Source organism: Mobula hypostoma, chromosome 7, assembly GCF_963921235.1.
Source record: "Mobula hypostoma chromosome 7, sMobHyp1.1, whole genome shotgun sequence".
Classification (NCBI taxonomy): domain Eukaryota; kingdom Metazoa; phylum Chordata; class Chondrichthyes; order Myliobatiformes; family Myliobatidae; genus Mobula; species Mobula hypostoma.
Window position 1 is genome coordinate 134,489,704 of NC_086103.1, and position 17,604 is coordinate 134,507,307.

Here is a 17,604-nt window from a genome sequence, read left to right on the forward strand (position 1 = left end):
TGCTGCCGCCAGAAAAGCAAATTTCATGATGTATGTAAGTAAATGATAAATCTGATTCTGATACTGGTCTCCATTGTGGACTGAGAGCAGGAAGGGGGCCGAGAGAGAGGGGGAATCATGGTTGGGAAAAGGGGAAAGGAGAGGGGATGGAGCAGGAAGTACCAGAAAGACATTCAGTAAGGATCAATAAACCAATTGTTTGGAATCAAGTGACCATGCCTAGTGTCTCAGGCTGGGTGTGTCTACACCCACGCCACACCTCACTCTTGGCACTCCTTCTCTGCCATCTGTCCCACACCCCTCTCAATGCTCCATCCTCACTATTCCCAGCTTCCTTTGTTCCTGCCAGATTTACAGACTCGTTCTCCGCTCCACGTTGACAAATACAGTACTGTGCAAAAGCGTTAGGCACCCTAGCTATATATATACACATGTGCCTAAGGCCTTTGCACAGTACTGTGTATGAACACTGGCAGTGTACTGGATTCAGCAGCAGCATACAGTACTGGTGTGATTAGTGGGATCTGGTAGTTGGAGATGAATTCACTGAGCTCACCAAATCTTGAAGAGAAATCAAGTCTTCAGAATACGACTCCTAGCATTTTCACTGACTTTTAGCAGGCAGAGACAGGTGAGTTTTTTCCTGCATTTCTTTCTCCAAATCGTCTCGTGCTGCTCAAAGGATACTGAAGTCTGTTCTTTCCCTTGTGATCCCCTGTCTTCTACCAAACCACCTCTGGAATGACTTCTACTGCACCCACATTCACTTCCCCTCCAAGAACTGCAGGTTAACGCTAAGCAATGGGGGCTATCCTCAATGACACTTGCCATCCATGAAACAACGGGCAAAGATGAAGTTTGTGCTGGATGCTTTAATTTCATTCAGCAGGCAGTATAAGTATCATCCCTTCCTTGAGCTAGAGGCATGGGATCCACACTGCAATCCTTAATTATTGTCCAATTTAGTCTCCATTAACTCGCACCGAGCAAAAGCCTAATTTAGCAACGCTGAGCACTTTGCAACTAAATTCTTTTTCTAATTGTGTTTTCTTGTAAAAATTGTGTATAATTCATGTTTAATTTATGTTTTTCCGTGTGAATGCTGCGCTTAGGATACGTGCCTGTGTTGCTGCTGGATATGTTCGATTGGATCTGTGCAGATGACAGTAAGATCGATTTTGATGTAGCAAACTTCTTTACTTTTACCGTCTCAGCCTACATTTGTGTTATTCGCAGTAGGATCGATACGACTATTGATTTATTTTTGGACAGGATAAATGACACGAAGGGTTTCGGCCGAAACGTCGACTGTTTACTCTTTCCCATAAATGTTGCCTGGCCTGCTGAGTTCTCCCAGCTTTTTGTGTGTGACACGCTAAATAGTCTTTTTAATAATGAGAATCATTGTGTAGAATCCGGCAAATGCAGGCCGGATATCTCCAGGAAAAAAACATAATCTGGAACTGTTTTAATAATGTATCATGTGTTTTTTACGTAACAACTAAAAAAATCATGCAAGCTGTACAATTTGTAAAAGCTGATAAAGCAATGTACAGTATTAAGAAAAAATGTGATCATGACCTCGGCTCAAAGCAACTAATCAGGAAAGAAAATATTAGAGCTGTGCATAACAGTATTAACATTTCAAGTTATGTGATCAATGACCTTTCAGCTGAACGATATTGCAGTCCAGTATTTTGCTGTCGTGTATCAAGCGTAGCAGCCAAACGGGAGCGAACAGGCGGGACTGCCCGCCTCCACGTGTACAGAGGCGGCGGCCGCACCCCGGTTGTCATGGTTCCTCTCACTTCCGGTCTCCGCTCCAGTTTGGGGACGTCATCAGGCACGCTGCCGGAAGAGCCTGATCCCGGTCGGGGTCCGGGGTCCCGCGGCCGAGTTGGGGCGGTACGCGGGCAGAGAGCCATGGAGGTGAGTGTGGGGCTCCAGGCTTCGTCAGCCTTAATCTACGACTATCCGGGCGGGCTTCTGGTGGAAGGGCCATTCGATTATTTATCAGCTTGGTGCCAAAAGCATAAGCAAATCGATCACGAATACCGCGGCAAAACCTGCCAGACAGGCTGCTTTATTATTGGTATTAAATGTGACGTTTCAATGTAGTATGTACTCACTCGGGCTGCAACCAAGTTAGCGAAGATGTAATTCCGAATGGTGTATCTGCGTCATCTGCAAGCAGGATGTTTGCAAGCACATCCTGGAGGAGCTGAAATGAATCTCAAAACAAGAGATTCTGTAGATGCTGGAAACCTTGATAACACGTAAATTGTTGGAAGAACTCAGCAAATCAAGCAGCATCTATGCAGCATATATTTCGGGCCCGAAACGCCGACTGTTTATTCCTCTCCATAGATGCTCCTGACCTGCTGAGTTCCTCCAACGCGTTGTGTGTATTGCAGAAATTAATCTGAAGTCATTTAAGAACAGCAATTGCCCCAACATTAAATGTACTTCGATGTAGCTGCATCGTGGACAGCAACTTAGATGTTCTACTTAAAGGCTAAAGTACCTTTTCAATCTTGAGTGAAGCATTCGTACACGTCTATATACGGGTAGCAGTGCTGTTTTCAATTGCTGATGTGTTTGCATTTACTGAAGCTTTCGACAGTGCCTAACTAAAACATCCAACTTGCAGGGAAACAGATTTTTATGGTCTGCGAGTAAGGAACATAGAATGACTCTTCATTATGACACAAAGTTAAATTCTGATTGTTGCCTTTTGACATAAAGCTGGCTATGTTTTAGTAATATAATTCTCGATTCGTGTTATAGTAGAGAAAGGCGCTTGCAAATAGTTAATGGCATGCCCCTAGAATGTGCCAACAAATCTTAGTGAACAAATTAGTCAACAAATGCAGCAAATACCAGTTTGTTGACGACTAAGGAAAGAATATTCAGATCCTGAAAGAATAATGATGTGGGGATTTATTCAAATTATATGTCTGCTTTTCTAACTCTACAGTCCATCTGAAACATCTTGCTTGTAGCATTTATGTACCCCATTAATACTGCACTTGTCAGCTAATATTCTGTAACTTAATCTTAGAATCAGAATTGAACTCGTAATCTTTTAAGAATTTAAAAAATTAGCCAATATATATCTGACAAGCATCTAAGTTTCCTTTGCTCTCCATCTGTTTAATTTTATTAAAAAGTCAAGTGTATGATATTGGAATGGTGTAAAATTTGCTGGAAATACAATTAAGCAATTTATGCCTCCATTCGCTCTTTCCCACTGGAGGCAAGGAAAAAACAAAGCAAATTTTATCAGTTCCTTGGTTATATACATGCCATCACGTATTTCAAACTTGCCTCGAGTGAGAACATGATATTAAACAGTAAATGAGATCATGGAGGATAATGCTTAAATGAACTAAAGTGCACTTGCAGGTGTATAGGAACGGAAAAGGCTGCAGAAAGTGATGGACACAGCCCACTCAGTCCCTGGCAACACCCTCCCCACCATTGAGCACTGGCACAAGAAAGCAGCATCCATCATCAAGAACCACCTCCATACAGGCCACGCTCTCTTCTGACTAATGCCATCAGGCAGAAGGTGAAAGAGCCCTAGGTCCCACACCACCAAATTCAAGAATAAGTTATTACTCTATAACTGCTGATCGCTATTCTGTACTGGTTTTATGAACTACAGACTCACTTTCAAGGACTCTATACAATTGATGCTCTCAGCACTTTTTTTTCGCACAGTTTATCTTTTGCACATTGGTCGTTAGTCTTTGTCTGTTTATGTATAGTTTTTCGTAAATTTTATTGTATTTTTTATCCTGTAAATGCCTGCAAGACAGTTAATCTCAGGGTAGTTTATGGTAACTTATCCATATTTGATAATAAATTTACTTTGAATTTTAAACATGGCTATGGCTAATCATTGATGGAAATATCAATCAGCTATTATTTTGGTTTTAAGTATAATAGAACTTGTAACAAAATATATTAATGTATCACTTTACCATTTTTTAATTAGTAAGCTCTAATCTATAATGAAGGCAGTTAAACTAAAATGGCATGTTTATGAGATGCTTCTCACTGACACTACAGCGTGGTTTTTCAAAGACTGCATTATATATAAGAGTGTAGTGTACAGTACTTTTTTGTGTCCGATGCCAAGATATATTTTGGGACTGTCAGGCCAATATCAGGATTTGGGGTATACTCTAATAATTGGGCTTTTATCTTGGTCTGGTGAATGCACAAAATTGAACATGCTCTGGTAAAACTTTGTAAAAGGAATGCTACAGAAGTGGTGTTCAGTTATTTAATGCTTCAATAAAATAAAAATTATAAATAGTATTAAAGTAAAAAATGTTGCAGCCACAAATATATATTTTTTAAAAACTGTTGTTGCTTTCATGTTTCATTGAAGTCTCATTTACTCAGTTAGAATTTTTAAAAATCCATCTGAGAATAGATGTGCTGCAAAAGAACCCATTGTTAATTCAGGATATTTCCACGAATTTATTCCAAGTGTCCAGTATGCACAGAACCCTATCGACATTCATGTAAATTTCCCAACCAAATACTGAAAATGGGAACTGAGCTTGAAAAGTGTGTTCTCTTGCAATGAGATAACCATTGATTTAGGTCAGAGCATGTTGGAAAAAAAAGTATTTAATGAGACTCCAAATCTGCTTGTGTAAGATGGATTTACAGTGCCTATAAGAAGTATTCACCCCCCCGAAAGTTTTCATATTTTATTATTTTACAACATCTTGGAGGATTTAATTCAGCTTTTTTGATACTAATCAACAGGAAAAGTCTTTTGTGTCAGAGTGAAAACAGATCTCTACAAAGTGATTTAAACTAATTACAAAACACAAAATGATTGCGTGAGTATTCACCCCCTTCAAGTCAGAATTTAGTAGGTGCACCTTTGGCAGCTATTACAGCCTTGAGTCTCTGTGGATAGGTCTCTATCAGCTTTGCATATCTGGACACTGCAATTTTTCCCCATTCTTCTTTACAAAACTGCTCAAGCTCTGTCAGATTGCACGAGGATCATGAGTGAACAGCCGTTTCAAGTCCAGCCACAAATTCTCAATTGGATTGAGATCTGGACTCTGACTTGGCCACGCAGGACATTAACTTTGTTGTTTTTAAGCCATTCCTGTGTAGCTTTGGCTTTATGCTTGGGGTCATTGTCTTGCTGGAAAACAAAGTCACAGTTCTCTTGCAGACTGCATCAGGATTTCCATGTATTTTGCTGCATTCATTTTGCCCTCTACCTTCACAAGCCTTCCAGGGCCTGCTGCAGTGAAGCATCCCCACAGCATGATGCAGCAGCCACCACCACCATGCTTCACGGTAGGAATTGTGTGTTTTTGATGACGTGCAGTTTTTGGTTTACGCCAAGCATAGCATTTAGTCTGATGGCCAAAAAGCTCAATTTTGGTTCCATCAGACCATAGAACCTTCTTCCAGCTGACTTCAGAGTCTCCTACATACCTTCTGGCAAACTCTAGCTGAGATTTTATGTGAGTTCTTTCTTTCAACAGTGGCTTTCTCTTTGCCACTCTCCCATAAAGCTGTGACTAGTGAAGCACCCAGGCAACAGTTGTATGCACCGTCTTTCCCATCTCAGCCACTGAAACTTGTGACTCCTCCAGAGCTGTCATAGGTCTCTTGCTGGCCCCCTCGCTCGTCCCCTTCTTGCATGGTGACTCAGTTTTTAAGGGCGACCTGCTCTAGGCAGATTTACAGCTGTGCCATATTATTTCCATTTCTTGATGATCGACTTAACTGTACTCCAAGGGATATTCAGTGACTTGGAAATTTTCTTGTATCCATCTCCTGACGTGCTTTTCAATAATCTTTTCATGGAGTTGCTTAGAGTGTTCTTTTGACTTTATGGAGTAGTTTTTGCCAGGATACTGACTCACCAGAGGTTAGACTTTCCAGATACAGGTGTATTTTTACTACAATCAATTGAAACACCTTCACTGCACACAGTGAGCTGCATTTAACTAATTATGTGACTTCTAAAACCAATCGGCTACACCAGTGATAATTTGGTGTGTCATATTAAGGGGGTGAACAGAACGTCGACTGTACCTCTTCCTAGAGATGCTGCCTGGCCTGCTGCGTTCACCAGCAACTTTGATGTGTGTTGCTATGCAATCAATTATTTTGTTTTTTTTTATTTGTAATTAATTTAGATCACTTTGTAGAGATCTGTTTTCACTTTGACACGAAAGTTTCCTAGGGGGGTGAATTATTTTTATAGGTGCTGTATTTGCTTTCGTATTTAATTGCCACTCTCCCACTGTCTAAATTAAGATGAAATGCAAGTTTGCCAACTGTATCTGATAAAGTAGTGAAAGTTATTTAAAAAGAATGAAGCATTTTGTAGGATTGAGATTGATTACAGAATGGAAGTTAGAAATAATTTTCAAATAGTATTTGTATAGATTGAGAATTGCATTATGATAAATGGATTGAGGAGTTTGATTTCAGAGGTTAAATTTCGAATTGTAGTTTTAGCATTACCCAGCTATTCATAATAGGTAAGAAAAATGTCAGGAACTGTGTGAATGCTGGTAACGTATTTAAAGCAGTACTATCAGTGTTGTGTGTTAAAAGCTCAGTTTATTTTTCTCAACAGGAGAGTGGTGTAGATGGTGCAGCATCGCCAGCGACTTCTGGAACTGGAAAATCTAAGGTTTGATAAAAGGAAATCTTTTGAACCTTAACCACAGCAGTTTTTGAAAGCTGTTGAACTTCTATATCTAAATATTCTTTGTAAAATAATATTGAAATGCATCACAATCAAACTAATCCATGTTCTGTTGTATATGCAGCTGGACACTCTATCAAAGGATGACCTAATAAAATTTGCAAAGAAGCAGGTGGTGCTTTTACAGAAGACAAAGTCAAAATGCACTGGTAATATGCTTTTGTGAAAGGATCCATATCACCATCAAGGTTACTTTTAAATGATAAAAATGTGCTGTTTTTTTGTACTTCCTGAATTGTGAATACTGTCTAGTTAAGGAATTAACTGAAAAAAAATTAATTTTGTCATTCTTAATTGTGCTTTTCTAATTACTTCATATAACATGGATGCTGTCTTTTCAATAGCATACCTAGCTGCTATATTGGTTGAGTGCTGTATGATCACCCAATCCATATGAGAAACAACAGCTTTGATGCTCTAACCTTGGAAACCTGTCCTTAGTGTAAATTCATTTGCAGAGAATGGCATTCACATGTTGATTTCTAGAATTTCTATTACTAAATCTGTTGTAAAAATCCAACTCTAAAGTATAACTTTACTGTCCACATAACAAGTTAGTTTTGGCTATCTATGCCTAAAAGAATCAACGTATGAATAGATTTTTTGCAGGCTGACTTCAAGCAATTTGCACTTTATCAGGCCCTTTTAAAATTGTCCCAAAGTACTTCCCAGGAACAGAGTTATTGACTGTGATCATTCATTAAGACATTGATGTATTGTAAAATGTAACATGGCAGGAGGTGTAACTAAATCCTTGGGCAAGGAGCTAGTTATAAATAAGATATTTAAAGGAGTTGAGGGAGATTTAAGTAAGTAGTGCACAACATGTGCTTAAATGTCAAAAATCGGAAGTTCTTATGGTGGGGCGGGCTTTCAGTGCAAAGATACATTTAGTAAAATGGTGAGTCCAAAGGCCATAGCTTTTGGGAAACTAGAAGACTTTAAGTACAGCAAGAAATTAAAAGCTTAAGAAATGGAAGCAAGATTAGTTATGTAACCACTGAAATCTGCTCTACCATTCAGTAAGATTATGGTTGCTCTATGATGCTCTCTTGCTATGTAACATTATACCTCAGTTAAAATCTATAAAATTCAACTTGATATTTAATTACTGGTCATCCACAGTTCTCTTAGTATTGCAAATTCCTGAGATTCACAAACCCCCTAAATGAAGAACTTGTTCCTCTGCTCATCCTTAAATTCTGATACTCATATTCTCAATGAATAGTCTTTAGTTCCAAGGTCTCTGACACAAGGAGTCAACCTCCTAGAATCTACGCTGTCAATTCCTCTGAGAATCTTGTGTTCCAGTGCAATACCACCTGCTCTTCTAAACCCAAGACAGCATATTGAGCATCTGCCCATCCTACTTGATCTTTCCTCATGATATTACCACATCATCCCTGAAATCAGGTGAATCTGCCCCACGTCACTTGAAAAGGTTTCATTCCTGAGGCTGAGAATTTAAAATATCAGACCCAGGGGAGGATAGAGATGATGATTGAGTAAGTTTTGATCTGTGATATAAAAAGGATAAAAGTTTTGGGGACTTGACTTCATGGGGGATAAAAGGCTCGCGAGACGTTGAAAAGCCTGATGGTGGCAGCAGCAAAAGCTTTATTGATGCTCTAAAATGGGTGGAGCTGGAATTGACGGAAACAAATGTAAGGCTATATCTTAATGCTCTGAATCCCTTCCTGTGATCTTTTACAACTATACTAGCCAGATAAAAATGTAGAGGACCTTCCTTGCTGGTGTGACTTGTACCTGACTGCAGCAAAGAGGGTGAAGGGGAATATAAGTTGTCCAGTAGTTCACTGAGGAACCCACATCCCAAAAACATTACTGAAGGCTTTAAGAACTAGCAAGGCCCTAACTTCAATTTTCTAGGTTACTAACCTTTCAAACTTATGAAATAAGTTTTAAGTATAACTGGTATTCATATATTTAAGAAATATTAAACATAAAAATAAATATTAATACTCTCAAATGGGGTTTTAAAGTTCAAAGTTAGAATTTATTTTCAAAGCATGTATACCATATACAATCTTGTGATTCATCTTGCAGGTACTCACATAAAGAAATAATAGAATTCACGAAAAAAAACATAAGATCGCCACATATCCAATTTTCAAAAAAGAACAAATCACACAAATAGTTTTTTAAAAAAAACTATAACACTTAGAACATGAACTGCAGATTCCACAAGAGTGAGTCCACTGCTGTGGAGCCTGTTCAGCACTGAGGCGAGAGAAGCCTGTCCAGGAGCCCTGTGGCTGCAGGGTAACAACTGCTTCCAAACCTGGTTCCAAGACTCCTGCATCTCCCACCTGACAGTAGAAGTGAGACTGATCAAATGAAGGCATGTGGCACTGAACACCTGTTTGTTTTCCTCTCTTTGTCTCCTCGATTTTAATCTTGCTCGACATGTTAATCCATGCAGAGTGATGGAACCGACCACGGGTTCACCTTCCGCTATCAGGCCTCGATGCAGCATCCACCCCCTGCGACAACCATCCCGGCCGCACCTGCACTTTTGAAAGTAGTTTGCCAGATCCCTCAGGAGATTACTAAAGTGCCGGAATGTTTTTGTTTCAAAAGTACATTATTTAAAGGGAAATTACAGGCTGCACACTGCAACGATCACAGTTCAGAAGAAGTATATGTACTAGAGTTTCTAGTAATTTTGTGAGCTGTCTGCAAAACATCGCTGTTGGTCGCTGGTGCAATTTTGCATATGGAAGATATCTTCCCTATTCTAAAACTAGAAGTAATTGTTTACTTTTATAATTAAAAGTATTAAACTAAACTGAATTATCAAAAAAGTAGAACATTGCTGGAAGTGAATTGCAGTTGTCCATTGTTGAAAACCAGGGGAGCTCAACAGTAGGGAGTTTTGCTTTGGATTCTATATGGATTTCAGCAATGACATCATGAATCAATATATTTTGGGGTGCGGCCCAATTTCCTCATTTCAGGGAATGCAGGAGTCCTGAATTTGTTTCCAGTTAAATGGGTAAATCTTGCTAATTTTGTTTGCTGGGCCGTGGTGTTTGTGAGAGGCCAAAAAAATGCTCAGCTTTTCCCTCCCATTTTCTATCTGAAGAAATTGCAACTGACCCAATACTACTAAATATATCATCAGTCTATGGACAGAGGTAGTGGTGATGGTAAGGGCAATGGTGGTGTGTGTGGAAATTGATTTGTCTTCAGATATTGTTACAATGGAGCACCATAAATATGATGATGAATATAAAGAGATACAAGTTATTAGGTCCTATTTCATTGAATAGTAGGTTCCTTTTTGGTGTATCTGACCAGATCATATATTCCCTTAGCTCTACCAGTTCAATCATCATGACATTACTGATTTCTGACATTTTCAATTCTTGCTAAACAATAATATTTTATTTTAAATAAAGCATTTTGTGTTTCAGTGTTTCTCACCCCATTAATATTTACTTATGGTTTAACCTTCTTGCGATATGTTATTATCTAAGGTCAGGTTACAAATCTTGCATTATTATTTCAGAACTGGAAAATGAAATTGAACGGCTTAAGGCAAAACCATCTATTGAAGCTAATGATGCAGTTATCCAGGTAATGTTCAAAAAGCAGATTATTATGTTAACATTCCTATTTATGGGTTGTTCAAATGCACAGAATTGTAAATTGTGTGCTTCAGCAGATTTGATGATCTAATGACATTGCAATAACATAATTTTCAGGGCAATATAATGACGAACAAGAGAAAATCTGCAGATGCTGAAAATCTAAACAGCACACACGATGCTGGAGGAATTCTGCGGCCAGGCTGCATCAATGGAAAAAGTCACGGCCCAAAACGTCGACTGGACATTTTTCCACAGATGCTGCCTGGCCCGCTGAGCTCCTCCAGCATTTTGTGTGGGTTGTTTCAGGCTAACGTATCAGCTTTTTTAGATTTTGGATTTTGTCACAACCTGTAGGTTTTGTTGTCATAGTGATCATGAATGGACTACTAGCTAAATTATGTTTTTTGAAACAGAATGTTTTAAAACATGAATTTAAAGTTCATCTGTAGGTTATTGTAAATTGTACTGTTTTATTTCTTTGAACAGGAACTGACAACCAGGCTGGATTCGGTACTCTTGGAAAAAGCAGAAGCTCAACAAAGTACGCTCTCACTAAGAAAAGAGAATGAAAAATGCAAAGAAGAATTGAAGGTAGTATGAGCCATTTGTTGTGCTCATACAAGTTTTGGTATAGTTTAAAATGTTGCATTCTTTATCCTGTTCATCTGTATTTTCATTTTGTTTAGCCTCCGTATTTTAACCTCTGGTTTAGATTTTCATTGCTACATGTTTAGTTTGACCTTTGCTCTTTGGTTACTTCAATACATTAGCTATTTTAGCTGAATAATGCACTGAAACGTTTAGCTAAATATTACTTCTACTGCAGTAAGAGGTGATCAGAACATGTGTCCATGACATATGAACAATAATGAAATTATTTTTAATCATTTTAAGGTTGCATTGTCAAAAGAAACGGCACTTCAGGAAGAAATTGAATTATTAAAAAATCAACATATAAACAAAATTGAAGCTTTAGAATCTGCTCAAGCAAAACACAAAGATGAAATAATCAAGTTAGAAAATGAACTTCAGGAGTCAAATCTCAAGCACATAACCCACATTGGACAACTTGAGCAACAGCTTGAAGGCTACTCACTGCAGCAGACTGAAGCAAAGAGGCTAGAAGGAGAATTAAATGAGGTTAAAAAATCTTCTGAGGATCAGATTTTGCAGTTGCAACAGCAATTGGAATCAGTCACCAAAGAAAAGGAGGGAGAGTTGAAAAGGCTGGATGATATTAATAGGAACTTCATGTCTGAAAATGAAAATGAAATTAAGAATCTTAAAAACACCCATCAAGAAGAAGTGGCACTGTTGAAGCAACAGTTTGAATCTGCTGTCATAAACCACAAGCAGGAACTTAAGATCTTGGAGGAAAATTTAGTAGAGAAGCATTCATTGAAAGAGAAAAGTCTTGCAAATGAGCTGAGGGAGAATACTAGCAATTATGAGCTTCAGTTGAATCAACTGAAAGATCAGTTAAGAAAAATAACAGAAGGGCAAAAGGAGGTCCAACATTTGCAACAAGAGCTTCCAAAAGAATCGCCCTCTAACTCCAGTGAGCAGGTGATATATCTAGAGGATTGTGTGAAAAAATTAGAATCACAGTATTGTTCAATGCAGAGGGAGCTTGTTTACATGAAAAATGAAAAAGAGAAGGTTGAAGTGGAACTGCAGCATGCAAAAGAGGAGTTGTTTCATGAGCGAGAAGATTGGGAATTTAAGATAAATGAGCTCCAATTATCCAAGGAAGAATATATGACCATGGTCACAAAACTGACAGATGAACTTCATTCTGCTCAAGAACATTGTGAAATGGCAGTGGCTCAGTATTCCTCTGAAATACAGGTTATAACAGAACAACATAAAAAAGATGTATCAATGTTAAAGCAAACTTTACTTTCTGAAGCTGAAAATGAAAAACAAGAATCTCTTCTTAAGATAGATAATTTGACAAAGCAATGCCAAACATTATCAGAAGAGAAAGAGGAGGCAGAGAGTCAATATGAAAACTTGCGTAAAACCTTGGAAATCCTACAGACGGAATTGGGAGAATCTGCTTCAAAGATTAGCCATGAGTTTGAGGTTATGAAACAGCAACAATCTGATGAAATTCATGACCTGCAACAGAAACTCAGAAAAGTTTTTAATGAGAAAGATTCTCTTTTGGAATTAATCAATAAATTGCAGGCTGAAGTTGAAGAGGCTAAGGAACTAAAACAAATTGTAAATAATTTTGAAGAGAAGAATCAGGAATTGGCATCTTCAATTCAAATGAGGGAGGCAATTGTGCTTGATTCGAAAGAACATGTGGATAATTTAATGAAAGAGAAGGAGGAACTAATGTCAAAAATTGGAATCGCTGAAAAGTCAATAAATAGGTTGGAACAATCTCTTACAGAGGAGCAGGGTAAATGTGCAGAACTCCAACAACAAATAGAAGTGCTCAATAAGAACAACTGTGAGTTGGAAAAGAGATTGGATGAAACAACACTGCATTTAAAAGAGACGGTTTCTGAAAAAGATACTTATTGTCAAAAATTCAGTGACATGAAAAACAGATTAGAAACTATAAAAACTGAGAAGGAGTATTTGGACTCTCAAACAAAAAAAATGGAGGAACTTACTGCAAAGTTACAAAAGGAAAAGGATTTGTTGCAAAGTGAATTATCTACATTCAGACTGCAAAATGAAAACATGGAAACAAATGAAAAACTTCAAGATCTCAGTAAACAACTACAGGCTTTGATTCAAGAAAAGGAAAACTTGGAAATAGCAGATAGACTTGAAAAACAGCAATTTTTAAATGTTAGGCATGCAATAATTAATATTCTTAAACAAGAAGCTTTTAGTTTTGCAAATGGTGGAGATGAAATCAGTGTAATTGAGGCAATGCAATTACTTGAAAAACATGTTACAAAAATTAGGGAAGAAAAGCAGTCTGCGGCACTGCTATCTAATGAGCGCGTACAACATTTGCAAGAGGAATTGCAATTACAGAGTGATGCAAATAGAGATCTGCAGGCTGAACTAGGTGGTTTAATCGATGACCTCAAACAGGAGAAAAGTCTTTTGCAAAAGCATCTAGATGAAGCACTGCTTGATAAGGAAGGTTTGCAAAGAGATCTGCTAGAGATGAAAAATCTGAGTGAAAAAAATAATCTTGAGAATGAAGATCTGCTCATTCAGCTTCGAAATGTTACAGAGAAGCTTGAAAACATGGAAACACAGAAGCAAGTACAGAATGAGAAAACGGAACAAGAAGCAGCAGAGAAACTGAAGTGTCAATTGAACGAAAAAGAATGTGAACTGTCAAAATGTAAAGAGGAGCTTGAAACATTGAAGGTAATAACATGAAAATTTTAAACATTGAATATGTGTAAGTAAATAATTGGGGGGGCAAACAATTTGAAATTTTTTGTTTGAAAATCTTTCTTTTGTCTTTCTCAAGTCTAAGCTGAGCTTCTAACAGAGTACATAGAGTACAACACAGAAACAGGCCCTTTGGTCCATCTAATCAGTGCTGAACCGTTTCAACTGCCTACTGCCATCAACCTGCACCGGAACCATAGCCCTCCATACTCATCCACATACCTATCCAAACTTCTTGTAGACATTGAAATTAAGCTTGCATGCACCTCTTGTGCTAGCAACTCGTTTCACAGTCTTACAACTCTTGAGTGAAGAACTTTCCCCTCGTGTTCCCTTTAAACTTTTCACCTTTCACCCTAAACTCATGACCTCTGGTTGGAGTCTCACCCAACCTCAGTGGAAAAAGCCTGCTTGCATTTACCCTATCTATACCCCTCATAATTTTGTATACCTGTGGCTTGCTGATTCAGTTATCCACATTATCATCCAGATCATTGAGAGAGATGGTAAACAAGTAGACTCGGCACCAATCCCTGTGGCACTCCACTACTCAGGCTCCAGTCAGAGAGGCAACCATCTACTACCACTCTCTGGCTTCTCCCCCAAAGCCAATGTCTAATCCAATTTACTACCTCATCTTGACTGCCAAGCAACTGACCCTTCTTGACCAACCTCCCGTGCAGGACCTTGTCAAACACCTTACTAAAATCCATGTAGACAACATCCACTGTCTTGCCTTCATCAACTTTCCTGGTAACTTCCTCAGAAAAACTCTACTCTTGTCAGGCTTCCACCCGGGTACAGGTATCAATTCTAACCAATGTTTCAATGACAAATTATGCCATCTTTTTCAGGGATGATGCTTGGGTATGTCTAGTCCGGTGGTATATATATACACTCTGTCCCATCCAGTCAGGTTTCCGCTGTCCCACCTTGTTTACACTCAAATTCCAGTTCTTAGAGCAAGAACTTCATCTTTGTTAAATTTATTTTTCGGAAGTTTATTTCAGTGGCTTCCTTCAAGTGGTCCCAAAAGCCATTGGCGAGGCACAATAGTTTTGTGCTGTTGAAGTCAATCCTATGGCCATTGTAAATGCAATGTTTTGCTGCCGCCAATTTCTCCAGGTAACTCAAATGGATACACCTCCTGTGCTCCTTGATTCAGGCTTCCACTGTGTGTCCCGTCTGGCTGATTATATACTGCTCCGCAGTCACAGCATCACAGCACCCACGTCAAGGAGCAAAGGAGGTATATCCATTTGGGTTACCCAGAGAAATAGGCGGTAGCCGAACATTGCATTTGCAATGGTCATAGGCTTGACTTCGACACAAAATTATTGTGCCATGCCAATGGCTTTTGCGACCACCTGATGAAGGAAGCCATTGAAATAAAACTAGAGGAAAATAATTTTAACAAAGACAAAGGTCTTACGTAAGTAAGAACTAGTGGAATTTGATTGTAAACAAGGTGGGCTAGCGGAAACCTAATTGGTTAGCCCTCATCCAATCAGGAGGGATGGACGATGGGGGTATATACACCACTGGACTGGACATGCTGTACCTATGCATCATCCCTGATGAAGATGGCAGAACTTGTCATCAAAATGTCATTTAAAATCAACACCTGTACCCAGCTGGACGCCTGAGAAGAGTTTATTCATCTATAAGATTGGTTAGACATGAACTACCACATACAAAGCCATGCTGACCATCCTTAATTGGTACGTCTATCCAAATACTTACATATCTGATCCCTCAGAATACCTTCCAATCACTTTCCCACTACTGATGACAGGCTCACTAGCCAATAATTTCCTGGTTTATTCTTAATGTCTCTCTTAAACAGCGGAACAGCTTTGGTTATCCTCCAATCTTCTGGCACTTTACCTGTCACTAAGGATTTCAATATCTCTGCAAGGGCCACGACAGTTTCGGCACTTGCCTCTCATGGGGTCCGATGGAACACCTTTTCAGGCCCTGAGGATTTATCCACCCTAATTTGCTTCAGGACAGCAAAAACCTCCTCCTCTGTAATCTGTGTGGGGTTCATGATTGATGCTGCTTTGTCTCACTTCTGTAGATTCTGCGTCTGTCTCCTGAGTAACTATAGATGCAAAAAAAAAATTTAAGATCTTCCACATTCTGTTTTAGCTCCACACATGGATTACCATTCTGATCTTCCAGAGGACCAATTTTGTCCCTTGCAATCCTTTTGCTCTTAACATATCTGTAGAATCCCTTAAGATTCTTCTTCACCTAGTCTGTTAGGGCAACCTCATGCCTCCTTTTAGCTGATTTTTTTAAGTGTCCTCTTGCATTTCTTGTACTCCATAAGCCCCTCATTTGTTCCTACTTGCCTATACCTGCTATGCACCTCCTTATTTTTTCCTTAATCAGCACTTCAATATCTCTTGAAAACCAAGTTTCCCTAACCTGTTATCTTTACCTTTTGTTACAGTAGGCACATACAAGCTTTGTACTCTCAAAATTTCACCTTCTGAAGACCCCCCTCTCACCAAGTACACTTTTGCCAGAAAACAGTCTGTCTCAATCCACATTTGCCAATTTTTCTGATGCCATCAAAATTGACCTTTCTTCAATTTAGAATCTCAACCTGTGGACCAGACCTATCTCTTTGCATATTTACTTTGAAACTAATGGCGTTATGATCAGGAGATGCAAAGTGTTCCCCTAACGAACTTCTGTCCCCTGCCGTGTCTCATTCCCTAGTAGCTGATCAAATATTGTACACTTTTTGGTTGGGACTTCTACGTATACATTTGACAAGCTCTATCCCATCTAGTCCTTTTACAGTATGGGATCCCAGTCAGTATGTGGAAAATTAAAATCACCTACTATAACAGCCTTGTATTTCTTGCAACAGTCTGCAATCTTTCTGCATATTTGTTCCTCTGAATCCCTCTGATTGTTGGGTGGTCTGTAATATAGCCCCATTAAGATGGTCATACCTTTCTTATTTCTCAGTTCCTCTCATAAAGCTTCACTAGACAAGTTCTTCAGTCTGTCCTGACAGAGCACTGCCGTGACATTTTCCCTGACTAGTAATGCCACCCCTCCTCCTTCAATCCCTCCCACTCTGTCACATCTAAAACAATGGAATATTGAGTTGCCAGTCCTGCGTCTTTCAGCCAAATCTCACTAATTGCTACAATATCATAATTCCAAGTGTCGATCCATGCCCTGAGCTCATCTGCCTTTACTAGGATACTTTTTGCATTGAAATGTATGCCGCTCTGACATCAGTCACGCCATGCTTAACCTTTTGGACCCTGACTTTGTCTGAGGTTTTAATATCCTCTGATAACCCATATAATCCCAGATATAAAATATTCCTTTGCATTTCAAATACTATGGTGCCATTACTAAAAAAAACTCTGATTTCTCTTTTTTTAATTCATTTTTCAAGGCATAATTTTGATAGTGCATCAAATATATTTGAGATTAGAGAAGTTGGCTTGGGATATCATCATGTATAATTATAGAAAATAACAATGTTTTCAAATTTAGAACATTTTGATGAAGATCTTTCAAATTTTATGAGATATGCTGGGTCATTGCCAGGGTGAAAACTCATTCATAATTGGGTGAAAGAATGAGGCAATTGAAAGGTACCTTGCCCCAGTGACCTACTCCTGTGGCCACAGTATACAGTACGTGTGTATTTGGTCCAGTTGAATTTCCTTTTTAATGACAAAACATTCCTTATCAGGGAGTTTGCTTAGTATTTGTACAGCCTAATTGTTTTTGTCCAGATTGTCCAGATCTTGTATCATGTAGATTTGGAGAGTTGGTAACAAATATGAAATTAACGACAAACATCCCTTTGCGTGG

General features: G+C 38.7%; 1 protein-coding gene across 1 annotated transcript in view; it reads left to right on the top strand.

Annotated features, from left to right (window-relative positions):
- The first annotated feature begins 1,693 nt into the window (after positions 1-1,693).
- The window catches only part of LOC134349552 (GRIP and coiled-coil domain-containing protein 2), a 55,247-nt gene continuing 39,336 nt past the window's right edge, over positions 1,694-17,604 (top strand). The window contains exons 1-6 of the mRNA XM_063054048.1: positions 1,694-1,929; positions 6,635-6,691; positions 6,831-6,915; positions 10,299-10,366; positions 10,867-10,971; positions 11,275-13,725. Coding sequence (XP_062910118.1) covers positions 1,795-1,929; positions 6,635-6,691; positions 6,831-6,915; positions 10,299-10,366; positions 10,867-10,971; positions 11,275-13,725 — 2,901 coding nt within the window. The 5' untranslated portion in view covers positions 1,694-1,794. The remainder of the gene's footprint in view (positions 1,930-6,634; positions 6,692-6,830; positions 6,916-10,298; positions 10,367-10,866; positions 10,972-11,274; positions 13,726-17,604) is intronic.